Below are 27,205 nucleotides of genomic sequence, written 5' to 3'. Positions count from 1 at the left end.
TTTTGACCTCACTTTTCTCAAAAACCTGAAGTGATAGAGCAATGTTATGGCCGAATTCGTGTTCAACGTGAAAAAATACATCGGCAATGATATATTATATTCAAACAGCAGACAAAAAGTCTAAAAATGTCGGGCTGTATTATTGTTAAAATATTGTTGTGCCTGCGCCGCTTGGATTTTGTCGCCCGATATTGCGCTCAATTAGGGATGCGTTCCACTTAACGCCCACAGCGCTTGCAACACCCGTAAACTCGTTCCACCTAACGACCGCGATTGCTGTAATCACACTTGAAACGTCATAGATGACGTCATTGATGCGTCCGCGTCGGCTCACGACACCCGTGGTTCAAACGTAGGTCGTCGTGATCTTACACTCTCCATTTTCGCGCGTGTTTTTAAACTAGAATGTTCGTAGTGTTTGACAATGTCGTCGCAAATGATTCCTTTTTACAATATTGAAAGCGACACAGTTATAGAAGTAAATTTATCAGAAGAAGATGCCGTGGTCGTCTAATGCGTTCTACTAAAACTTTCGCTCGCGACATTTGCGAGCTAGTGGAACGCGTAATTTTGCGGTCGTGGTCGCGGTCGTTGCGGGCGTTAAGTGGAACGCACCCGTAGTATTCTAGGTCTTTTGTAACATTACCTAATTATAGACTGCATAGCCATAGTTTTACTATTATATATTGGTTTTACTAGTCGGCCTTTTGTACATGAAATTTTTATTCTATATGCAATAAGTCGTTTCATAATTTTTAAACTTAATTGATGACAATTTTTAAGACTTGCACAAGAAACATTTTTCATTTTTTCCATAAGAACACTAATTATATTAAATTTAATATTATTTAAATGAGGCAAATATTGCCGAATAATAAATTCCATGGTGATAAAATATTTAAAAACATCTGTAGTTACAAAAAATAAAGTATTATTTCGATAACATTTTAAGTGCACAAATTTTGCATATTTAATACTTGTATTATATTCAGTTGAGCCTGCAGAATTTAAACAAATTGCGCATATTGCACCTTTTTTTTACCAATACTGTGAAGTATATAACCAGCTATATTATATAATACATTTAATTCTATGTTATTAAAATATATTTGTCTTGAAGAAATGTCAATAAGAATATTTGGAAACTGTTCAACATCTTTTTTCCTCGGTTTATTCAAAAAATCACCCAGAAATTGTCTATCGTCTTGGTCATAATTAGAATATTTTGACGGTTTAATATAGTGAGATATACAAAGCTCTTTCAAGTCTTGTTTGAATTGTAAAGCATTGGGTATTTGATATTTTGCTCTTATTGCTGAAAATAAATTTTTTACACAATCCTGCGTGAATCGACTTGTTAAAACATATACATAGCCTCTTTCATTTATCAAATATTTTGTTAACTCGATAATAGATTTTGTAGTAATCATGACACCACATTGGACGGGTTTGAATTTGTGTTTTTGACCTATTGAAATATCTTTGAAAAGTTCTATAACTGACTTAAGAAATTCAATGCTTTGATTATATGTTTCTTCACTTTTTTTATTGCCTAACGTTTTACCCAATGCTACTTTTTGAGATCGTGACGTTATAAGTGTAAACCATTTGGAAACAACTTCTATAAATGATGCTGTCGTGTTATATTCTACTTTGCATTTTTCTTCAGCTAGAAATGTGAGTGCTTTGTTGACACCCATACAGCACACAAAGATTGCATCAATCTTTCATCGCAATGTTGCAATATTGCAAATTCACTGCAAAATGTTGTTGCATCATTGCTGTGGGATTGCAGCAACGTTAAAATGTCCGCTTTTAGAAAGATTGTAACGAAATATTACAGTAATATTGCAATGTAATGAATTTGCAATAATGCATTATTATTGCAATCTTAGAATAATGTTGCATATATTTTTATTTATTCAGACATTTATCTGTCCAATTTTTGAACAATCAGTTCAATATCTGAATTCCCTGTGTTGAGGTCGTATCAGAAAAATTAAACTAATAAAAATAATTACTATGTTTTTAATCTTACTAGCCACTCTTTGCAAGTTTCATATAATCATCATGACTAAAACTTAAATACGAGATAGATTTTGCAATGCGCGTCGCATAGCGGTAAATGAACGAACTAGCGATTACCGAATATTGCTATTGCAATGTTATTGGAATGTTGCTGTCACATTCTCATGAAATATTACAATTACAGGTTGCAATAATGTCTCAACAATATTACATAGCAACTTGCAAGATTGTAACATTGCTGCAATGTAATTGCAATGTTCTGTGCTGTATGGACATCCATGCTTATGACATTTTTTGCTAAACTAACTTTTATTTTGTTATATTTACCGGAAATAATATCAGTTTGTCGAAGTTTAGGAGCTAATTTGAAAGATAAATTCTCCTGTAGTTCAACTAATTCAGTCAAATGGTTGCATTTTACGGTAGAAGAAGATAATTTGTGTGTATGTACAAATGTCAGTGGTAATTCTATTATTTTGTTATTTTCTAGGCAAGATCTTAAGTTTTTTAAAAGATGTGGCGCATCAGCAAAAAAAATAATTTTCGTTTATCGTCTACGGGATGACATATGGAATTATGAATTAAAGAAAATTTTCTACCTGAAATGTTTCCAAATGCTTTCCACATGGCTTGATTTACCGATCCCATGTCGGAAGTTATACTATGTACATAAAAACCAATGGATTCTGCTTTTCTAATTATCGCTTCCAGTTTAACTTTTAAAATAGCACCGTTAAATCCATTGAGCGTATAATAATACGCAACAACTTGTTTCCACCGTGAAAAAATACCAGCAAGCATAATAACTAAAGCGTGCGTTGCTTTTTGTACTTGTTCTGTAAAGGGAAGCATAATTTTTTTATAAATACAAGCAGTTTGAAATTTTGAAATTTTTGTAAAAGAAAAGAGAATTAGGACATCAATTGTGTATCATGCAATGTAGTAAAAATGACAAAAAAAGTGAACAAATTTACTACATTTGACCAATAGAATCATAGATTGAGCATTTACTCACTTTTATAATTTTTACTTATGTTACATGATATACAATTGATTTAGGAAAGGACTATACCAGAACTGTCAAGAATATTAGCATTGCCAATATATGAAAGAGTGGAAGGATCAAACTGCTCTCCAGATACTATACTCATTTCATCAATAGCAATCACAGCATCTTTTTCTCGATCATCTTTAAACAAAGATACTTGTTTCTTTAAAATATCATAAACATCCTCTAATATTCCTGCTTCAAAGTTAATACCTTCTTTTTTTCTTTGTAAAGTGCGCTCTGATGGCAAAGGCATATGTTGAGCTAATAATTCGTTGTATCCATTGCTGCCGCATGAAAACCTCAATTGTAATGCCTTAAGAATTGTATTGTTCGACCATTTAAAGTCACGTGAATTTCGACCAAGAAGAATTTGAATTTGATCATCATTGAATATTCGTTTCAGATTTAATTGTAATTGTGACTTTAAATTATCTTGTGCGATTCTTTTCTTTTCTTCTATCAATCTTCTCACATGTTTTTTTAATATTCTTCTCGATTTTTCAATTCTATTAATAATTACGTTTGCTTGTTGTAGTTTTAATGTAGCTTCTTGTGCTCTCAATTCAGCATGTTGTAGTTTTTGTTTCAAATTATCATGATCATTTTCATTACATATTGTGGGTGACTCTGATACATTTTCTGTTGCAGATGATTGTTTTTCTGTTTCTGTGAAACTCCTTTCAGATAAATTTGATGTTTTCATAGGAACATGAGTCTCTGAGCTGATTCTATCACACACATTAAACAATTCATTATCTGGAACTGTCTGTAAAATTGACTTGTGATTTTTAATATTTCTTATATCAGCCTGCAAGTATAAATTTCATTATTGATTTCTACAATTAAAAATTAAATTTTAAAATGATATGAGCAATCAAAAAATAAATTTACATCACAAGTCAGTATATTATTATTAAAAATTGTTGGGACTGCATTCTGTTTTAGTTTTCTTTTTCCATCAATGCGAGGCTTCTCCCACATATTTTCAGAAAAATGTACCTATATATAAAAAAAACAAAAATTATTTTTTTATTTTATAACAAAAAGAAAAACTTGATCTTTTACCTCGCATATAAACCATTTTTTCGAGGAATTCAAATCGTGTCTCCCAATATTGGCAATCCACAATGCTTTTCTGGTGGGATCTGCGGGAAGCAAATAAAGCGAAAAACCTTTTTCATAATAATTTTTGCATTGTGGAACACAACAAGACGGCATTTTGAAATCTGAAAATTCATGCTTTATTGTACTATTTTATAAAATTGTTTTTTTTCAGATACTGTTACGAACAATATAAGGTTAAAATTAAAATTTTTATTGCGAATAACACTTTTTTATGACATTACAATTTTTTGACCATAATTTTTATTATAATTTAGAAACCACATACAGAATAATTTTACTTACTTTATTATTTGTAGCAAAGCAATGAAACTTATATTTATTTTATAAACAGCACTTATAAACGTCTTAACACAAGCAGCGTTCACATGTATACTGTCGCCATGTTTTTCCAAAACTAATCGAGTGGCCAGACTCTATTGTATATAGGGACTCTAAGTAGAACGAGTTAACGGGTTTTGCGAGCGCTGTGGACGTTAAGTGGAACGCACCCTACGTATGCTGTGGAAAAGATCAAAAGTCGTTGCCTAGCGTCGTATCAATAAGAAGTAACAGCGATTGCTTAGGGTGCGTTCGGGCAGCTCGCTACCGCGCTATCAACGCTAACGCTACTAGCTCCGTTCACGGAGCCAAGATAGCGCTAATGAATGCGAGCTCCGTGAACAGCAATAGCATAGCGTGGTAGCGTGCGTCTGCTAATAAAAATGGAACAAGATCGTAAAAAAGCAGTATTAACAGCAGTAGCACTTATAATACAAGAATTAATAGATTCATCGTCTAACAGTGATGATGGTAAAGATTTAAAAATAATAGAATAGAGTATGAATGTAAGAAAACATGTACCATGTATCAACATTAAAAATTAAAATATCGGCATTTCTCACATTTTCCGTTGAATTATTAGATGAATGTTTGTAATAAAATTAGGTGTTATTATTTTCAACATGTTAAATGCTGGACAAAAGATCCAGTCCAATTATAAATCTTTTGTCCAATATTAAACTAGTTGGAAATAATAACACCTAATTTTGTTACAAACATTCATCTGATAATTCAACGGAAAATGTGAGAAATGCCGATATTTTAATTTTTAATGTTGAGACATGGTACATGTTTTCTTACATTTATACTCTATTCTATAATTTTTCATTCTTCACCATCATCACTCTCAGACGATGAATCTATTAATTCTTGCATTATAAGTGCTACTGCTGTTAATATTGCTTTTTTACGATCTTGTTCCATTTTTATTAGCAGAAGCGCGCTACCACGCTATGCTATTGCTGTTCACGGAGCTCGCAAACGCTAACGCTACCAACACACTACCTCGGAAGAAATAGCGTTGATAGCGCGCAGTTATGACGTATCACACTACCATTAATGACGTCATAATTGCGTTTGGTAGCACTACCAGCTAGCTCCGTGAACAGTCGATAGCGCTAAATAGCGCTAATAGCGTCTCCCCGAACGCACCCTTAGCGTCATATAAACAAAAAGTGACAGCAGTTGCTTAGCGTGGTGTCAACAGAAAATGACAGCTGAGTTACACTTGGTCCTCAGCGCCGAGAGGACGTGTGCTAATCTAAAAGAGCTTGTGTTCAATTGCTGTAGTATTGCTTGTGTTAATTAAATAGTTTTGTGTTTTTATTCATGCGTGCGCGTTTCCGCGAGTGACCTCCACGGGTGCAACAATATATTAACTTTTACGTTACTCGATAAGTGTTTTTATTAAATATTAAATAAATCTACCGACTCATATGAATTAAAAACTTTCAATAAACACCTTATCTTTTTTATTATCTAGAAGCACACTAAATCGATCACCTGAAATATATAAAAACACACGAAGATGAACTGGAGAGATTGACTGTCACATTGCGGTGTAGTGTACCCAATTTCTTATCATGATTGCGGTGCAACTTATGTTACAGGTTGGTTACAGGACAAAGAGGCAGTTTAAAACTAGAGTACATAAACACCAAACTGACATTAAAAAAAGTATCTCCCCCTCTGTGATTTCATCTCACCAGTTAGAAATAAACCATGAGTTTAGAACAGAATTAAAATTTTAGATAAAGAACGTTCTTAAAACGTTCAAAAGATTGATGTTAGAGATGATACATATCAAAAGACAGAACCACGGTCTTAACGAAATAACACCGATTCTTCTCTGACATTTCTATATGTCAATCCTTAACTTGTCACTATCATTATAATTCTCATTTCTTTCAGTTCTTTACTTATTTCTTATTCCTTTTCTCCCCTCTCTTTCACTTAGTGTCTTTCTTCTTTTTCCTTTCCTCATTATTACATTTTTCTAAAAATATTTCTCACAATAGTCTGCCAAATTGTTAACATCTCATCATACTAACATCTCATGTAATGGACTCACAGTCTCACAGTCTCTCACTATACTTCATTAATTTCCGATTCATTATGGGCATTTAAGATAATAATAATTGTTGTATTGGTTTTTCCTTTATAATTTTAGATTTGACTTCAATCGTTATTAGTATTTTGGACAATTTTTAATTTAACGGAACACACTTAAAATGGTCAAATCTTGACCGAAACGTTCGTTTTATGTAAGATTGTAAAAGATTGTTAAAGCAAATATATCTGGCATCAATATACTTTTCTTTTTCTTTTGTATTTTGAACAGCTATTTTTTTTTATTGCAAATTATTTTATTGTAATTTTTCTATTGCAAAATTAATTCTTTTTGTTTTTACATAAAAATGTTTCATATGAAAGTTTTATATAAAAAGGTTTTAAGGGGCACATTACATAGCAATGTTAGTATGACCTTAGATAGCGTTGTTAAGGTCACGTAAAAATTACTTTGAAATTTTTAAAGAAAACCCCTATTTTTTATTGCATATTCTTGTAGTTGACCTCAAGAGCTTTTCAAAACACTATAATAAAGTTTTTCTTCATTAAGTATTTTCCGAATTATGAAGCTTGAAAGTTCGAGAGGCTGAGCTCCACTTATGCTCAGAAGAGCGTTGAATTCTTACCCATAGAGGGAGTTTAGTGTGTTTTCGCGTAAACAAATTCGCAACGCATTTTAAACGTTTTCAAGTTCAGTTTTTTTCAAACGATTTTTCATGGTGCACTAACACTAACAGTGGGCTTTTTCAAAGCTGTCTCCAAAATGGTCGATTACGATTCACATGAAATCGTTGACATTATTCCTGTGCTTGATGAAGTTGGACGTAATTATCGTAGAGCAGAGAGATTGTATCGTAATAGATATTTTCTTAGACGACCCAAATGCAATGCAGATAAAAAGAATCTTATTACGAGAGCGTAGAAGAATCCGCAGAAGAAATCCGTAGGCGAATAAATGTTGAATTCGACGCTGATAATCCTCGCGTATTAGCAGTACTAGCAATGATAAACTTGAATTCTCATATTTCGAGAAATACACCATAATCTAGGAATTGATCATAGCACCGTGTGAAGAAACATAAATTCCACCCTTATCATATCATTTTAACCCAAGATCTAAGTGAAAATGATATGAGGGTAAGAAGACGATTTTGTTGTTGGGCATTACGAATGATAAAAGAAAATCCAACTTTCTTTCAATATGTTGTCTTGTCAGTGACAAAGCCTTAGTCCATTACAATGGACAACTCAACAGGTATAACTATCATTATTGGCCTCCATATAATCCTTATTGAACTCAACAAGTAAACAATCAGCACCGTTGGAGTAATGTTTAGTGAGTATTGTAAATGGATACTTGATTCGTCTATATTTTTTTAATAGTCGCGTAAATGGGGAAACTCACCTTCATTTCTTGCAGGATAAGTTGTCTGAACTTTTGGATGAGGTCAATATTGCTACTCGACAAAGAATGTGATGGCAGCAGGACGGTGCGCCACCCCATTCCCATCGTATTGTGACGGAATCTCGATGAAATCTTTTACGAAAGATGGATAGGAAGGTATGGATACATTCGATAGCCTCCTCGTTCTCCCGATTTGACTTCACCTGACTTTTTTATAGGGTTACATAAAAAATATTGTTTACAGAACCCTGCCGACATCTGCTGAAAACATGAAAAATCGAATAACTGTTTACCGTAGCATTCCTTAACATATTTTAATTTTAACAGAAAAACATTTTGAGACAACAAGTTGAGGCTGTGCTTGCAAGAGAATGGAGGTTTGTTTGAACATCTTGTCAACTGCTAAAGACATGATTGACTTAAGTGTAAAGAGGATTTGGAGTCATTAAATACTACGGGAATGATGAACCATGGGGTTCTTATCTCTATTGACACACGCATGCATACGCACACGCACACACACACAAGAGGTGTAAATTCGACTGGGCAATTTCCTCGTGGTACACCTTGAGTAATGCTAATGCCGACGATACTATGCCTTTGAAGTCTCATAATTCGGAAAATACTTAATGAAAAAGGACTTCATTATAATGTTTTGAAAAGCTCTCGAAGTCAACTACAAGAATATAAAATAAAAAAAATAGAGGTTTTTATTTAAAAATTTCAAAGTGATTTTTATGCGACTTTAACAACGCTATCTAAGGTTACACTAACATTACTATATAATGTGCCCCTTAAAACCCTACAACTTTCATATGAAACATTTTTTTCGAAAATGCTTTATTTTCAAGATAATCGACTGTATCATTTAAAATGAGACAGCTTATATTTTTCTATAAATTTGTTAACTTTCTTTCAATAAAAACGCTTGTCTTTCGCCTTTTCTCTTTTGTGTTGTGTTTGTGTTGCCCAATGATTCGTCGTCCATATTTCGCGTAGCCAGTCCGCTTTGTTTCTCTATCACCATTAGGTTGTTGAGTCTGTCGCAACCGAATTTTGGGGAATTATCGCGTTCAGAGAATTTGATTCATGTTAGGAAAGATTTTGTGCAAAGTGGAATCGACGCTTCTGCATTTGGCGCCCAATTCATATCTCTCGCGTCCTTCAGTAATCGGCGATGGTATTCTACTCTAGCATCCGAGCATCCTATATTTTCCCTGCGACCGGTCGAACATACAGCCCGTTTTGCCTTTTGGGTCGAGGCAAAATTTAGGGATAGTAGCAAATAACGTCGCAATACACATACATATATACTATGTAACAGCACGCGCTGTTACTAAGCGTCACGCGGGCTCCACGTGAGCACCCCCATTTAGGGCCGCATTCCGATCCCCCAACTCGAGGGTAAAAGCTCGAGAAAGGGTAGCTGCCGGGTAAGGTAGCACCCCAAGTGGGGGTAACGCGACCGGTATAAAAGCCGGCTCGCGGAACAGATCGAGACCCATTCCCCGAGTACGACTCGGACAAGCCTCAGGGCGCACTCTGAAGCTCCGGTCGTACTCGCTCCCATCCCGATAGTCGTTCTAGGGGCAGGACGTTCTCTACCTCGGCCGGGTGTTCCCGGCGTTCGACTTCCGATACCCCTTGCACGAGAGAAGTCTCTCACTGTCTTAGGACACAGCGTACCGGCAACCGTCGTCGACTCAGCAAGGCTCGGATATACGCGGTATCACTTATTTTTTATTACTTTGCTCCGTACCGTACGAAACCGACCGATTAAATAATTTAGTTTGTTTAGATTTACACCGTTTATTTTCCGTTCACAATTAGAATTATACACATGTACCGTCGAAACATTAACTCGTCTAACCGATAAGGAATTATATTATTTACTGCCGATATTTATAACCGTTGAGATATTAGACCGAAACCAAAATACTCATGTACTCGTTGTTACTATTTTTCTTTTATATTATTGATCCAAGTGCTCTCATAAAATAAATATTTATTTTCTTTAAGTCATTTTTGTTAATTTGGAGTCTCCCGATAAACCACACGAACGAACTCTGGCAAACCGACGAGTTATTCCGCGTCGTAAGAATCCGCTTCGCTAACTACGCACCGTCGTAATTCCGCATCGAAAATTCCGCATCATTACGCACCGCCCGTGAGGCGTAAAAATACGCACCGTTACAACTATATATATACAGGGTGTCCCATTATAAAACATCCACGCAAATTACTCCGAAGATAAGGGTGATAGCAAAAAATGACCTTAACAAACGTTGTAGGATTAAAAGGGGACCAACTGAGGGTGACCTTGACTTTGACCTTACAGTTGATTTTCAAGGTTATTTGAAGGTCAGAGTAATTTTTTTAAATGGAAACCTCTATTTTTGATTCCAAAATCTAATAGCTGGTGTCAAGAGCTTTTCAAAACACTTTAATGAAGTTATTTTTCATTAAGTACTTTTCAAGTTATGAGGCTTGTAAATTACAGTATTTTGACATAAAATACAAAATATCTTGTAAAACATTTAATTTTTGGGAATCTTACCTTAATACTTTTATGCATAAAATAATGAGACGAATCAATTGGTATAAAAAAAACACATTGGTTTAAAAAAAAAGTATGCAGTTGCATGTTGCAAATTACATATTTATTCTTGAAATCAACTATGTGTTTTCTTTATACCAATTGATTCGTCTCATTATTTTATGCATAAAGTATTAAGGTAAGATTCCCAAAAATTGAATGTTTTACAAGATATTTTGTATTTTATGTCAAAATACTGTAATTTACAAGCCTCATAACTTGAAAAGTACTTAATGAAAAATAACTTCATTATAGTGTTTTGAAAAGCTCTTGACACCAGCTATTAGATTTTGGAATCAAAAATAGGGGTTTCCATTTTAAAAAATTACTCTGACCTTTAAATGACCTTGAAAATCAACTGCGAGGTCAAAGTCAAGGTCACCCTCAGTTGGCCCCCTTTTAATCCTACAACGTTTGTTAAGGTCATTTTTTGCTATCACCCTTATCTTCGGAGTAATTTGCGTGGATGTTTTATAATGAGACACCCTGTATATATATATATATAATATGTAGCTGAAATATAAAAATAAATATATCATATTATATTTTTTTTAGAGACAACTATGTGTTTTTTTATACCAATTAATTCCTCTCATTATTTTGTGCATAAAAGTATTGAGGTAAGATAATTGAAAAATGAATATTCAACAAGATATTTCATAGTTTATATAAAATTATGTCAAATTAAAGTATAAAATATCTCGTTAACTATTCGATTTTTGGCCATCTTACCCTAATAACTTTTTACGCCGAATATTACGAGGAATCGATTTATATAAAAAAATTAAGGTAGTTCTATTTAAAAAATGAAGATGACCTTCAAATCTTTGAAGTGTTTCCATCTAAGGTCAAACTGATAAAATCAGTAAATAGATCTTTTTAAATTTTACAACTTTTATCTGAAACATTTTTTTATAAAACTTATATTTTTCGAGATATTCTGGGGTTCCGGTATTTTTTATACACCCTGTATATACGGGTGTTTCAGACCACCCGTACATCTCATTTAAAAAGGAGAGAAATGGTTATTTTAAAAAATGTTTCAGACAAAAGTTGTTGGCGATTAAGTAATGCATTACATGGGCATATGCGATTGACCTTGAATGGCGTCGTGAAGGTCATGTCAAGGTCGATTTAAATTTTTTAAATAATAACCCTTATTTGTTATTTCATATTCTTGTAGCTGACATCAAGACGTTTTTGAAACACTGGTTACAAACCCTTTTTAGTTGAGATCTTCCTGAGTTATGAGATTTCAAAGTTTAAGTACTGTAGAAGCCTAAATACGGTAGCGCTTCTCTTCTGTAAGGACTGAACTAAATCAATCCCGCTTTTAATAAAACTGTAGCAGTAGCCTAAATACGATAGTGCTACTCTACTGTAGCACTAAATACGGTAGTGCTATGTAACTGTGGTGAGTGCGAGAATAAATAGACTAAAGACTCAAACTTTATAGAATATACAACTTTAATCTTTCGTAGTGTCAGGATTTTTCTCGACTGCTCGACTTCGTCGGGATCTCGATTTATATACACTCGCATCAAAGATGCCGCTAAATTTTATCATAATCGTTATCCGCCGATAGCTAACATAATATCTTTTATAATATGAGATAACTCGCTCGACAATCGCATCTTTCTTCGAGGAATTATAATCGTATCTTTACAATTAAACTTAATACTAATTACATATCTAGACTTTCATTCGGTTAGTAGGCACAAGGCCATCGTATGATATTTCACCGCATGATGAAAGCAGCTGCCGCCGCATGATAAAAGCGCTAATTCTAAAAAGAAAATTTTAAATCAAGTATATCACTACAGTACCGCCAGCATTAGCATTACCCAAGATGCCCAAGATTACCCCCCCTCCCCTCTCACATAACGTGAGAGGCAAGGGGACTCACTTTAATCAAGCACCCCAAAGAGGTGTAAATCTGACCACGCAACCTCCACGCGGTACATCTTGGGTAACGCCGGCGGTACTTAAATTTTGAAGTCTCATAACTCAGGAAGATCGCAACTAAAAAGGATTTGTAAAGTGTTTCGACAACGCCTTGACGTCAGCTACAAGAATATGAAATAAAAAGTAAGGGTTTCCATTTAAACAATTCAAGTTGACCTTGACATGACTTTCACGACGCCATTCAAGGTCAATCGCATATACCCATGTAATACATTACTTGATCACCAACAACTTTAGTCTGAAACATTTTTTAAAATAACCACTCCCCTCGTTTTTAAATAAGGTGTACGGGTGGTCTGAAACATCCGGTATACGAGGGCTGTTTGAAAAGTTCCGGGCCTCACATAGAAATGGCGCAAATAAGTTTAATATTTTAATGATATTTCACGCTGTTATCTTTTATTGATTATAATTTAAAGTTTTAAATCAATACGTCATTTAGTATTTGTATAATTGTCCGCCAAACGTTTCAAGCAAATTTAAAACAATGGAAAAATTGGAAATTCGTGTAGTGATAAAATATTTTTTTTTTTTTTTTTAACTTAACTCCAACCGAAATAAGAAATGAAATTGAAATTGGATTCAACATTGGGGAAATCTTCTCCTTCGAATATAATGATTAAACGCTAGGTTGCTGAATTAAAAATGAGTCGAACGAGTACCAGTGATGAGCCCCGCAGTGGTCGTCCAAATGAGGTGACTATCCCAGAAATTGTTTAAAAAATCAACAAAATCGTATCAGAAGACCGTAGAGTAAAGATTTGCGATATAGTAGAGAAGATGGGTATCTTAATTGAACGTGTACACAACATATGGCACGAACATTTGGGTATGAAGAAGTTGTGTGCAAGATAGGTGCCGCGTTTGCTAAATTCACTTCAAAAATAACGACGAAAAGACATTTCAACAGAGTGTTTGCAAAGTGGCATAATAGCTCTAGAACATCGTTGGGCAAAGTGTATTGAGTTAAATGGAGACTTTATTGAAATGAGACTATATTGAAAAATAAATCCAAATTAGCCCAAAAAAATATTGTTTTCTTATTTAGGCCCGGAACTTTTCAAACAGCCCTCGTATATGGGTGGACTTTCGAAAAGCTATCACCTCCGATTTGGCTGATAATTAGCCTAAATACTTATTTTATCTAGTAAATAATATTCCCAAATAGATTTTTGGCGCAAATGCCCCCTCCGCTCTCCAGCCCCCCTCAAAGGTAAAACTGTTTTTGTTAATTATTTCAGAAAGTATTCATTGTACGGAAAAAGTTGTCAAACAAAAAATGAAGCTCAATGAAAAGCTCTACAAATAAGGTCCTATACATATTTTACCTAACTCCAATATTTTAGTCGTTATTATCAAAAAACTTGTAGAAGCCCCCGTAGGAGGGGCGGCACCCACTGCATCTACGCGTACACTTTACAACGCGAAGCAAGGTTACACATGGGTTTACGTCTTTCTATGCAAAGCGAGATTCAATCCAGACCCTGTGTATAGTTCTCTTATGATGGAGCCCCTCGCAGGAGGGCGGAACACACTGCCTCCACGCATACATTTTCTACGCAAAGCGAGGTTCAATTCAAACTCTATGTATATAGTTTTTTGATGGTGGAGCCCCCCGTAGAGGAACGGAACACACTACCTCCAGATTTTTGATAATAACGGCTAAGATATTGGAGTTAGGTAAAATATGTATAGAACCTTATTTATGAGCTTCAATTTTTGTTTGACAACTTTTTCCATACAATAAACACTTTCTGAAATAATTAACAAAAAAAGTTTTACCTTTGAGAGAGGTTGTGGAGCGGAGGGGGCATTTGCGCCAAAAATCCATTTGGGAATATTATTTACTAGATAAAATAAGTATTTAAGTTAAAAATCAACCAAATCGGAGATGATAGCTTTTCGGAAGTTTATCCCTCAATTGTTAGTTTGTGCATTAGAATAAAAATTCTATCAATTTAATTTTATCAATTAGCAAAAATAGTATATTTGAACATTCTAGCTACATTCTTACCTGTAAACAATATCCAATTCTTTCAACAATGGTGGAAAAATTTGGTCTGTCCTCAGGTACTGTCTGCCAGCATCGCATCATAATCCCATAAACAGGATCTGGACACCCCACAGGTTTCTCGAGACGACCACCGTCCATTATCATCGACATGACCTCACGATGCGAAGATCCATAATAGGGTATATATCCAAAGGAAAAAATTTCCCATAGGAGCACACCGAAAGACCTAAACGTAGATTATACATGTCATATTTTTCTTACGTCTTGATCAGATTCCACGATTTTTTTCTTTTTAGATGAGCTAAAATACTAAATACCAGACCTAGTAAACGCGGCGCAAACCAGAATTCTAAAAGATTATTTTAATACCGGAGTTGCTTTTGGGACTTTGCGAATACGACTTTTCTCACGGAATCTCAAGTAAAAGTAGTAGGTGGCGTCGATATTTTAAGCCATTTTAATCAACCAACGTCCACTTGTCGCCGTCAAAGTCATAAAAATTGAAATTTTATTCCGCTCTAGCTGGCATCTTCAGCAACTCCAAATCGTAAACTGACAGGAGAGTGTCTCAGTTGGGAAACGCAGATCATAACCAAACTTTAAATATATAGGTGTAGGGAGAGGCCTCCTGAGTACATATGTAAAATATTAGATGTAGATGGCCAGCCATTCAATAATAATTAACAAAAAAAGATTGTAATGTTTGTTATAAACCAGTGCGATAAAACTAAAGTTTCTAAATAGTGCATAGCGGCGTGATAAGGCATGTGCTTACCAAGCTGTTGACCCGAGTTCGAATCCCGATGCTGGTGGTGTTTTTTTTTATTATTTATAATAATAAAATAGAAAATAATCGAATAGAAAATAATATTATTTATTTCATTTGAGTGCGAAAAAGGCATTAAAAACTTAATACATATTTAAAAGGTCAATAATTCCACAAAAAATTAATTAATATTGATTATTTTAAAATGTATTAATTTTCGCACTTAAATAAATAAAATAAATAATATTCGAGAAATATAATGGAATGGCATTAAGAGCCGTCATTAAGCTCTGAGCTATCACGCTGTCAACCTGGGTTCGATCCCTGCCTATTATACTTTTATTTTTATTTATTTTATTTATTCTAGCGAATATTTATTCATTATATTATTATAATGAAATAAATTTATATTAATTAACAATTTTGTTTTTTTTTTAATTTGCACTTTCACTACTTCTATCATATAAAAAATAAAGTAAAAAAAACATCTACGATTTAAATAATATTATAATTATTATTTAATACCAGAAATATTTTATTAATCATAATTTAATTTGGTATGTAATTTTTCACTCAACTTCGTTGAGTTACTTATTGCTCCAACCATAATATTTGTATACCTAATGTTCTCACACCAGGTAACTGCTAACAGTTTTTAGCTCCCCTTCAGACTACTTCCCTTCTGTAACGTATATTCCTACACATCAAATTAAATTATGATTAATAAAATATTTCTGGTATTAAATAATAATTATAATATTATTTAAATTGTAGACGTTTTTTTTACTTTATTTTTTTATATGATAGTAGTAAAAGTGCAAATTAAAAAAAAACAAAATTAATTAAAATAATTTTATTTAATTATAATAATATAATAAATAAATATTCGCTAGAATAAATAAAATAAATAAAAATAAAAGTAGGGTGACCAATGGGAATGTGTTGAAAGTAAATAGTTATTACTTCGTAACAAATAGGCCGAATAAAATGAATTAAACGCCATTTTGTAGAGAAAACTTGTCAATTTTATTACCATATATATGAAAGAGAAATATAATAATTTAACAATTGAAATACACAATATTAAAAAAAAGAAAAATTTTGCTTGCGCATATGAATTAATGGTATATGTTTTCAAAGTGTTGTCCATTAGAATTAGCACAGAACTGCAATCGTTTGCAAAAACTTTGAAATACATTATCTAACATAGATGTAGGAATGCTGCGAGTGCATTTTTTAATATTATTTATCAGCTCTGCGGTGTTTTAAGGTTGTACGGCGTAACATTTGTCTTTGAGGTAACCCCAAAGAAAAAAATCACACGGGTTCAAATCAGGTGAATAAGGAGGCCATTCCAGACCTCCATGAGCAAATTTCGGGTATCCTAATCCAATTACTCTGTTGCCATACACTTCATGTATCGATTCAAAGACTTCGCGTGTACGATGTGGGGTCGCGCCATCCTGCATAAAATGGAAGTTCTTTACTAATCCGCGTTTCTTTGCATGGGGAAAGAATTTAGTCTCCGATAATTCTTTATAACTTTGACTAGTCACAGTTCCTTCAAAAAATTGCAGGTAGACCCCTTTTACAGAAATTGCAGCCCACGCGGAAACCTTTTGAGGATGAAAAGAAACGGCAATAAACACGTTTGGATTTTCCTGTCCCCAAAACCGATAATTTTGTTTGTTGACATATCCGTTTAACCAAAAGTGAGCTTCATCCGTAAATATTATTTGTTTTTCATCGAGTTCCTCACTTTCAAACATATTGGTTATCACCTTACAAAACTCAACTTGTTTTTCCATCGCTTTCTCCGTCAGCAATTGATGTGTAGTGATTTTGTAGGGATGCAGTTTAATGACGTCTCTCATTATTTTTCGGAGAGTTTCTCGCTTTAAATCCAAAACCTGAGCAGCTTTCCCAATCGAGGTGTTTGGATTTTTGTCAAAATAATTTCTAACGTCATCAATTGTTTCGTCCGTTGTAACGGTACGAGATGGACCAGGTAAATCATGTCTACGATCGTTCAAAGTGCCATACATACCAAAATTATCAATAATCCTGCCAACAAATATTGACAAATAAAAATAAAATTTCACCTAACCAACATTGGAATGATGACGCGATTCCAGGGAGAGGGAGCGTGGGTAAAAAGTATCAAAAACATACCTTCTGAGTATTGTTTCGCTTGAAACTTTTTTAGATCCATATTTACTACGGAATCCACGATACGCTTGACTATAGTTTTTGCCTCTACTATAGAAGCACTCGATGAGAAACACTTTTTCTTCGATGCTTAGCGCGTCCATCCTATAACTCACAAATCGGTTTATACGACGGTTCAAATGAAATTGACGGGTCTTAGGTAGCGGACCCTAGTCGGTAAAACAGTTACCAAAATCGAGGAGGGGATATATAACCGTTTACTTTCAACACATTCCCATTGGTCACCCGTATAATAAGCAGGGATCAAACCCAATTCGACAGCGTGATAGCCTAGGGCCTAAGTGCCCGAGCTACGCCGCCATCTCGACAACCGATCCAACAGGACCGGAATATAAGGGACGCCATAAACTTCAAATCGATTTTTCTCGAAAACGGCTAAGCGTTGCGCCCTATCCTTTTACTCAAGTACTCTTCTGATAGAGTACTATACCATATAAAAATTTCTTTGAAATCGGTGACCCGAAGTCCGCGTCCTCCCCTTGTGAGATCAGTGTACAATCTAACTGTCTCATGTAAACTAATTTACTAATTTCTTTAAGAAAAATTAAAAATTTAGCACTAACATCCTGCGACGGCTCTTAATGCCATTCCATTATATTTCTCGTTTGTTAACATATGGAGCCTTTCCATTATATGTGTTATAAATAATATTATTTTCTATTTTCTATTTGATTATTACAAATAATAATAAAAAAAAAAAATACCACCAACATCGGGATTCGAACTCGAGTCAACGGCTTGGTAAGCAGATGCCTTACCACGCCGCTACGCACCGCTTAGAAATTTTAACTTTATCGCACTGGTTTATAAAGAAAATTACAATCCTTTTTTATTAATTATTATTGAATGCTGGCTATCGAAACCTAATATTTTACGTATATACTCAGGAGGCCCCCTCCTTCCCCTTCCTTCCCTCTCCTCCTGCACACTATTAAAGTTTGGTTATGATCTGTGTTTCCTAACTGAGACACTCTCCTTGTAAGAGATAAGTTGTTACTTGCAGGCAGTTAGTTTACACTCATGGATTTCAACAAAAGGAAATCCTGTCAAATAGATAAAATGTGCTGGGCAATAATCGGAGTTGAAAGCGCCAAGAAGGCATAAAATTTGACACCGCACACATATTCAGTAGGTCTGAGAAACCGAAATGCATTAGATATACTTTCCATGCGTCTCCAGGGCACGCGACCATCATAAATTGCCTAAAATATTAGATCCGCGACCTAAGAGACTGTCAACCTGTATCTCACTGAATTTTAACTCTCCAATCAAATAGTCTAGAATTAAGTCAACTTCTATGGACCACCCATTAATCCATCTTAGATCCCCAAGAAATCACCTAGATCTTAAGATACTGACAATGAAATGCATCCCACCGAGCTAATTAACACCAACCAAATTATGTAATTCTGAAGCCTACTCTCCACTACGTATAGACCCAAAGCGACGCTACTTCTCATTTGTTAAGGTTCTTAATAGAATTCCTATCATAAATAATCAGGGTTGGTCAAAATTATGTTTTTTTTTTAAACTAAACATTCTGATTTTTTTGTTTAAAACATGTTTTTAATGTTCTAGATATGTTTTAAACAGCGTTAAAAAGAATCGTGTTTAAAACAAAAGAAAACATACATAATTTTAAGCATACATTTATTTACATATTAAGGCTGAAAAACAAGGATGTATTGAAATGATTCCACGAGTGTTGCGATCACCAACGTAGTTTTAGCGCTTGCGCTTGTGCCTAAGCTACACGAAGCACGCTCTTTTGTTTTAGATTTTTAGTTTTTTTTACAGAATAGCAGCACACACGGTAATATTCTCGCTCTAATTTTGCTAGTCTCATTGTTAGATTATGTCGTAACATATTGATGCGTTCAAGTGTGTATCAAGATTCTTCAGATACGATTTTGTATCCTCTTTGTATTTTATTTAATACGTAGTAAAACAAGATTTCGTATGTGCATAAAAAAACATGATTGGTAGACGACAAGATGCAATTTGGCAACACTTTACTAAATTACAAGAGAACAACAAACCAGTAAGAGTCAAATGTAAACATAGTAAAAAAAAAAAGTGTTCTTTAGTAGCACGTATGAAGTTGCATAAACACAAATGCAATATTTATAAAATAATATTTATTTTAAAGTAAAGTTTATTTTGAAGTTTATTTCTATTTTTTTTTATGACATATTATTATATATTATAATATGTTATAATATATTATCTCTCGATTTTGATTTAATACATATTGCGGCTACAGATTACATTTCTCGTGTGACAATAAGAGTTTTTTTTCCCAAATTCAACGAGGTCATATTTTTCTCTCCAGTTATAGTCTGTATACTATGACTGCAAAGATTACTATTTTAACTATGACAGAAGAGATTACTATTTTAATTATTAAACATACATATTATTTTAAAGTTTATTTTAGTTTATATTATTATTTCCATTAGGTTATATAGTTTATATTATATAATATTACTTTATTTAGTTTATATGATGTATACATTTAAGTCAGTCGAGTCCCACTCACAGCCGTGGACACATGTCACAGTTTTAATTTCTTTTACATAGTAGTGACGAACCGTTAAGTTAGACGGTCCGTGGCTTCACACGTAAATAACTTTACTAACCACATTGTACTACACGTTTATCAGAGGATGCGTTTCCTTAGTCAAAAAATGGTACCAACGCTTTTCTAATCATGTACTAAATTTTATAATTTGTATTACACTGAAGATGGCCACGTACCTTGGCCAAAACGTCTGTAGAAATTTATAAATAAAAGGAATTTTTGAGCAAATCGATCCAGCTCTTGCTCTATTGGCTATATATATTAAACCGATTTTTAATTCAATTAAGGAAGAACAATAACCAATTATTATTTGTATACATTTAACATATACAGGGTGTCCCGCACAAGGTGAATCACCTCTCGTGTACAGGTAGAGCGAATTAAACCAAGTAGAAAAGTCCTGTACCGTTTTGCGATTTTCGCAATAATTAATGAGAAATTAATTAAAGATCGGTCAATTTGTGCGAGTCTAAGCGCGGCGAGAAAAGACAGCCCACTATTACGTGGTCGCTAGGACGCAAGAATCTAGCGTTACGCATCGCTCTTATGTTGCCGTTTTTATTTGTAAAGCGCTCCTCCCAACGCTTTATCGCGCATTTAGTAATCAAATAACAATGGGCTGTATCGCCACGGGTCTCTTCTCATTGCGCTCTTAAACACGCACGAATTGGCCGATATTTTTTAATTAATTTTTTATTAACGTCCTTATTAATTATTGTGAAAATTGCAAAATGGTAGAGGACTTTTCTACTCGGTTTAACCCGCTCTATCTGCACCCGAGAGGTGATTCAGCAATTACCGGACATCCTGTATATGAAAAAGTTTTTATTATATTATGTACGCAAATTAAAATTATTTAATAGTTTAATCAAATTTTTCAAAAATTTATAAATATATTCTTAAAAATTTTTTTTTTAAATCATGTTTTTAACATTTGTTTTAAATACGTTTAAAACAAAAGCATGTTTAATTTGGTGTGATGTTTAAAACATATTTTAAACATTTGTTTCAAACATAAATGTTGAAAAAATAACAACCCTGTAAATAACATCATAATTTAATCCCTAATCCTATTTGTTGAAAGTAATGCCATCCTTCCCCGCATTGAAATTTTTTTATAAAACTAATTTCTATTTGACTCTCGCCACAAAATTCTAGAATTTTCCTGACGGATCCGCTCCAAAAAAGAGGTATAAAAACCCGTGCCCAAGGATTCCGTTATCAAAAGGTTGTTTCAAATTTCGTCTTCTGTAGCATCAAGAAGTCTCTTTCGTCGCAGTTTGTGTAAGTTTTCAAGGATTCTTAGAAGTAAGTTTCGAACTTAGTTGCTAACGGCTTCTTTTGTCTAATCAGAACTTAGTCGCGAACGAACTTTTTTTTTTATGTCATCTTCAATGTTGCGACTCACAAATTCCGCGACATTTAGTTGAGATCAACTTACACCTCCTGAGATCAACTTACACAGATCCACCCCTTACATTATTTCAACTTTCCAACTAACGAATAAGTCAATTTATTCCTTATATTTCCCTCTTTCTTCTCATTCGTTTACTTTTTTCCTCTCCCTTTCCCTCTACAAAATTCTAAATTTTATCTTATCTCCTGCAAAATGACACACAACACTACTACATTAATTTAATTATCTTTTAATGCATTGCAACAAAAGAAATTTTTTAATTATATGTAAACCTCACACCACTAATGATCTCACAAGAGTACATTTTTAGGTGTAAATAATCGATCTTGATGAAACTTGGTGGATGTGTACTAGGTGCGCAATTAAGTTTCCGGGTTTTTTTTTATCAATGCAAAATGGAAAATTTCAAGAGAAATACAAAAAACGGTTTATTCAAAGTATCGTCCCTCGCTAGCTACACATTTTTGCCATCTCTCTGGCAATACATGAATACCGCGACGATAAAACGACGCGTCTTTGCATCGAAACCATTTATCCAATCAGTTTTGCACTTCTTCGAAATTGGCCAAGTGTAGCCCAGCTAAGCCATGTGCCATCGACCGGAACAAGTGATAATTGGAAGGGGCCAGGTCTGGTGAATACAGCGGGTGCGGTAGCAGATCCCATTTCAGCGTTTTGATGGTGTCCTGGACGATGGAAGTGCGATGGCACGGAACGTTGTCGTGCTGCAATATCACTCGTTCGTGTCTCGTGTCCCATTCTGGCCGTTTTTCGAGCAATGCATGGTTCAAATTTATCAGTTGTTGTTGTCTTGTGTTTGCGTATCATTTTCATCCAATAACGCTTGCAGATCGGCGTCCTCAAATGTTTTTGGTCTTCCGGAGCGCTCCTTGTCCTCAGTGTCGAAATCGCCATTTCTAAAGCGTTTAAACCAATCTTCACAAGTAGTTTTCGATTGTGCATGTTCGCCGTAGGCTTTCTCAAGCAAACGGCGTGCTTCAGCTGCATTTTCTTTCAAGTTGAAGCAGAAAAGCAAAGCTTCCCGCAAATGCTGTTTATTTGGCACAAAACTCGACATCTTTATTGTTAGAAAAAATATTTTTGCGTTGCAATATGTGTTGGTATTATGACTGGTTATTGTTGACAGATGTCCAAGTTAATAAAAAAACACAACTTTAGACATGTATATCGACTACATGTATCGTTAGCGCCATTCATGTGTGAAACCCGGAAACTTAGTTGCGCACCTAGTAGAGGGATCAAAACTAAGTTCAACGTATGTTTTCTTTTTTTGCCCAAACTGTCTTTCTTGGCCGCTAGGGCGAAACTTTCAATGGGTATTAATCAATATCGCATTAAATGTTTCCTAAAAAAATTAAAAACCTCAAAATTGATTAAATGAAAAAATATAATTATTAAAGAGTCCTTGTCTGATCTCCAAAAGAAACGAATTGAAAATAATGATAATTAATAAGAGTTGAGGGCTCTTCTATTATTTTATAATAAGATAAACAATACAAAGCAAATAGAGCCGTAGCTGGATCTCAGTGCTCAATTATTTATTTTACATTAAAGCTTATTGATATGATCAAACGTTTCAGCCATCGGTTTTGGCCATCTTCAGTGTAAAGAAAGCGAATAAAACTGAAAACGCAATTCGTAGAATGAAAGTAGTATATGAATTTCCATTAATTGGCCGTAAAAAATTAGCAGTAAAAATTGTCTAGTAGTATAAACTATTACCACAGAATACCAATTCGAATACGGCCAATTAATGGAAATTCACATACTACTGTCATTCTACAAGTTGCGTTTTCAATTGTATTCGCTTTCTTTACACTAAAGATGGCCAAAACCGATGGCCAAAACCGATGGCCAAAACGTTTGATCATATCTATCAGATAAGCCAAAATGACGTAAAATTCCTTGTTTATTCGACCTCCCGCGTCGATCGCACCTTGACCCGTCAAAATCCGACCCATAGAACGGCAATTATTCGGGTTCTAAAAAATTTTCAAAATTTTCAAAAATATTACCAACAGTTCCGAAAGGCCATTTTGAAAATCCGCTAGAAACCCAAAATTTCATCAAAATAGGCGTAAAGTCATTACGTTATTATTAAAGTCATTTTCCGCACTATTAGAATTGCGAACGTAAAAAATCAGTTTTTTCAACCCACCCTATTGTTTATTTTATTATAAAATACTAGAAGAGCCATCTTTTATTAATTATCATTATTTTCAATTTGTTTCTTTTGGAGATCAGACAAGGACTCTTTAATAATTTTATTTTTTTAGTTAATCAATTTTGAAATGGTTTTTAATTTTTTTTTAGGAAGCATTTAATATTGCAATATAGATTAATAGCCATTGAAAGTTTAGCATCCCCTAGCGGTCAAGAATGACAGTTTGGGCAAAAAAGAAAACATACGTTAAACTTAGTTTTGATCCCTCTACACATCCACGAAGTTTCATCAAGATCGATTATTTACACCTAAAAATGTTCCCTTGTCAATAAATCTATTTGATTAAACTTATTTATTTTCTTTTATTTTATTTCTAAGACTCTCCTTGTTCATTCCTCTCCCCTTTTAGATTTTACACAAGGGTTCCATCCTTGATAAAAGGGATTTAATTCTTTGACCTAAAGAGAAATTTGCGAACGGTTGACCTGCTGACGAAGTAATACGACTCTTCCGGTCGCTGACCCATTTAAAAATTATTTTAGCCTCAACATTTTGGGTTTTTACCTCAAAATGATCTCAGGAATTTGTCATCATCACATTCCTCAGATCATGTAGTACGGTTAATGTGTGGGACACTCTGTATACATATACATTAGGGTGGAACAAAAAAAGTGGAACGGTCAAAATTTTATACATATAAAGGTGGAACAAAAAAAAATTTAGATATTGTTTTGCAACTTGGGTAAAAGATGCTTTTCATATGCAATAAACTACGTGCCAAATTTAAAAATCGGACAATATCTCTCGCCCCAAAACGGTTAAAGTTTTTTATTATCCAGGGTGAACTTCGTAACTGTATCACCTTAAATAACTCTTGAATCAACTATTGTATATAAAATGTTTTCATACAAAAGTTGCATTGTATCAAAAGGAACATATGATGTATTAATCGCTTTTTTGCAACCTTGCTTTTATTATAGAGATATCAAGGTCATCTTCGATTTTTTAAATGGAATGCCCAACTTTTTATTTCATTGTTCGAAACAGAATCAAATTCTAAATAAAAAAGTATTAGAGTACATGTGGCCTATAGCCAATATTTACTAACAAGGAGAGTGTCTCAGTTGGGAAACGCAGATCATAACCAAACTTTACTAGTGTGTAGGGGGAGGCCTTCTGAGTCATAGACATAGGAATATAGGGACCGAGCATATCGTTGCGGGGGGGAAGCTACTGCGGGACGGTGCGACGAGGTAAAGTGTGCCTAAATTTGATTGGCTATTAGTTTGCGCAAGCGCGATGTAAGTATCGTGCGACTTCCAGTGTGCATGGACATAGGAATATAGGGTCGGAGTGTAACGTCGCGAGAGGAAAATCACTGAAGGAAGGGGACGAGGTAAACTGTGCACATTTTTGATTGGCTACTATTTGACGCAAGTGCAATTGGTCATTATTTGACGCAAAAATATTATGCAATTTGGGCAGATATAATGAGCATTTGAAGTTATATCAAGAAAAAACATTAATTAAAATTGTTATTTTAAATATATTTTGTGAATATAAAAAATGGTGCAGTGTTTTGTACAGTCTTGTAAAAATAGATCCGACTATCAAAATTGGAAACAAAGTAATAGCAGAAATAATGTAAAAATAACATTTCACAGGTATTGAAATTATTTATTCATATTAAAGTTAATATTATATGTTTAAAATAATATTATATATTTTATTTTAAGAGTATAAGTTGTTAAAAATATTGTTTTTTTTCTTAGTTTTCCCAAAGATCCTAAAACTCGTACATTGTGGTTAGATATTTTGGAAATAAATTCATCATCTATCCCAAGTACAGCTCGTATTTGCTCTGTCCACTTTGAAGAGAAATTCTTTGACAGAACATGTTTGATAACTCGACTTAGACGAAATGCATTACCTAGTGTATAATAACAACAGCATACGTATAACGATAACCAATCAGATTCAGGCATAGTATCATGGCGGACCCCCCCGCATTTTGGCTTCACTCCCCTCGTCTATCAACCAAGTTTACGCTCCGTCCCTATATTCCTATGTCCATGTTCTGAGTACATACGTAAAACATTAGGTGTAGATGGCCAGCGATTCAATAACAATTAACAAAAAAATTGTAATGTTTGTTATAAACCAGTGCAATAAGACTAAAATTTCGAAGCGGTGCGTAGAGCGTGGTAAGGCATCTTCTTACCAATCCGCTGATCCGAGTTCGAATCCCGATGCTGGTGGTATTTTTTTTTTTTATTATTTATAACAGAGATGGGAATTAGTTGCAACTTTCGGCTCGAGTTTCTGATTGACGCCTCCTGCCCTCTCCTTGCCGCTCGCATGCTAGTAACTAGTCGTCAAACTCGCGCTAACAACGCGCGTAACTAAGGTGTGCGATATTCAGCCTCAGGAATGTCCATATCACAAATGCAACAAGATAATAAATATGAGATAAATGTAGATTTCCACATCACCTGTGAAGTACTATTGTTGAAAAACGCGTCAATAATAGTACTTTACAAAAATAGAAAATAATATTATTTATTTTATTTGAGTGCGAAAAAGGCATTTAAAAAAGGCATTAAAAATTAATACATTTTTAAATAAGCAATATTAATTAATTTTTTATAGAATTATTGACTATTTAAAAATGTATTAATTTTTTAATGCCCTTTTTGCCCTCAAATATAATAAATAATATTATTTTCTATTTGATTATTTTCTATTTTATTATTATACATAAAAAAAATACCACCAGCATCGGAATTCGAACTTGGGTCAGCAGCTTGGTAAGCACGCCTTATCACGCACCGTTTAGAAATTTTAGTCTTATCGCACTGGTTTATAACAAACACTACAATCTTTTTTTGTTAATTATTATTGAATCGCTGGCCATCTACACCTAATATTTTACGTATGTACTCAGGAGGCCTCTCCTTACACACTATTAAAGTTTGGTTATGATCTGTGCTTCCCAACTGAGACACTCTCCTTATAAAAGTTTTAATGTTTTAAACACTTCAAGAAATGATAGCTTAGGTTGTGGTGTACAATGTCGAGGTCGTTGAGTGGGCGGAGGTTGCACCTGCACCACCTCGATGGGCCGAGGCAGGGGCGGGGGTAACATCTGCCCCACCTCTATGGGCTGAGGTTTGTGCCTCATCCAGAGGGATACCTAGTGGTGGGGAGGGGGAAACCCCTCAAACAAAGGATACCGACGCAGGCCAGAGCGTCAGTGGCGGTGGAGGGGGTAAAACCCCTCCAAAAGAAGGAGCCTGCAAAGGCCAAAAGGCGGGGGAGGGGGGTGGAGTGAATTCCCGTAAGGAAGGAATCTCCGCCTCCCAAAAAAGAGATGGGGCATCTGGGGCATCAGAGATATTCCCTCGGTGCTATAGATGCTTGTGCCAAGGGCACATTAGGTAGGCGTGCCCTGGTCC

At 34.4% G+C, this 27,205-nt stretch overlaps 2 protein-coding genes across 11 annotated transcripts in view; both read right to left on the bottom strand.

Moving 5' to 3' along the window:
• Nucleotides 1-27,205, bottom strand: part of Alk (Anaplastic lymphoma kinase) — a 233,657-nt gene that overhangs the window by 54,250 nt on the left and 152,202 nt on the right. For all 9 annotated transcript variants that reach the window (XR_010889918.1, XR_010889915.1, XR_010889917.1 and 6 more), the window contains one exon: nucleotides 14,573-14,798. Coding sequence is in view for 5 of the 9 variants with exons in the window: in XM_067353965.1 (XP_067210066.1) it covers nucleotides 14,573-14,798 (226 nt within the window). In the remaining 4 variants the exon portion in view is untranslated. The remainder of the gene's footprint in view (nucleotides 1-14,572; nucleotides 14,799-27,205) is intronic.
• LOC136999597 (uncharacterized) lies at nucleotides 633-5,108 on the bottom strand. 2 transcript variants are annotated; one of them, XM_067353968.1, is made up of 5 exons: nucleotides 4,145-5,107; nucleotides 3,971-4,078; nucleotides 3,290-3,887; nucleotides 3,101-3,217; nucleotides 633-2,864 (listed from the first exon to the last, which is right to left on the bottom strand). In XM_067353968.1, the coding sequence occupies exons 1-5, from the start codon at nucleotides 4,295-4,297 to the stop codon at nucleotides 2,536-2,538; spliced, it is 1,305 nt and encodes a 434-aa protein (XP_067210069.1). In that variant the 5' UTR covers nucleotides 4,298-5,107; the 3' UTR covers nucleotides 633-2,535. The 2 variants fall into 2 exon arrangements, with proteins under 2 accessions (XP_067210069.1, XP_067210068.1); XM_067353967.1 differs by having other exon boundaries at nucleotides 3,101-3,887; nucleotides 4,145-5,108.

This window comes from Linepithema humile, chromosome 4 (assembly GCF_040581485.1).
Source record: "Linepithema humile isolate Giens D197 chromosome 4, Lhum_UNIL_v1.0, whole genome shotgun sequence".
In the NCBI taxonomy this organism is placed as follows: domain Eukaryota; kingdom Metazoa; phylum Arthropoda; class Insecta; order Hymenoptera; family Formicidae; genus Linepithema; species Linepithema humile.
The sequence above is the reverse complement of the archived record's forward strand: the minus strand, read 5'-3'. Positions and strand labels throughout refer to the sequence as shown.

Coding starts and splice junctions, on each gene's coding strand:
- LOC136999597 (XM_067353967.1), bottom strand. CDS start 4,297: ATGCCGTCTTGTTGTGTTCCACAATGCAAAAATTATTATGAAAAAGGT. Junction 4,079..4,144: donor AAAAATGGTTTATATGCGAG/GTAAAAGATCAA, acceptor TTTTATATATAG/GTACATTTTTCTGAAAATAT. Junction 2,865..3,100: donor TAATATTCTTGACAGTTCTG/GTATAGTCCTTT, acceptor TTCCCTTTACAG/AACAAGTACAAAAAGCAACG.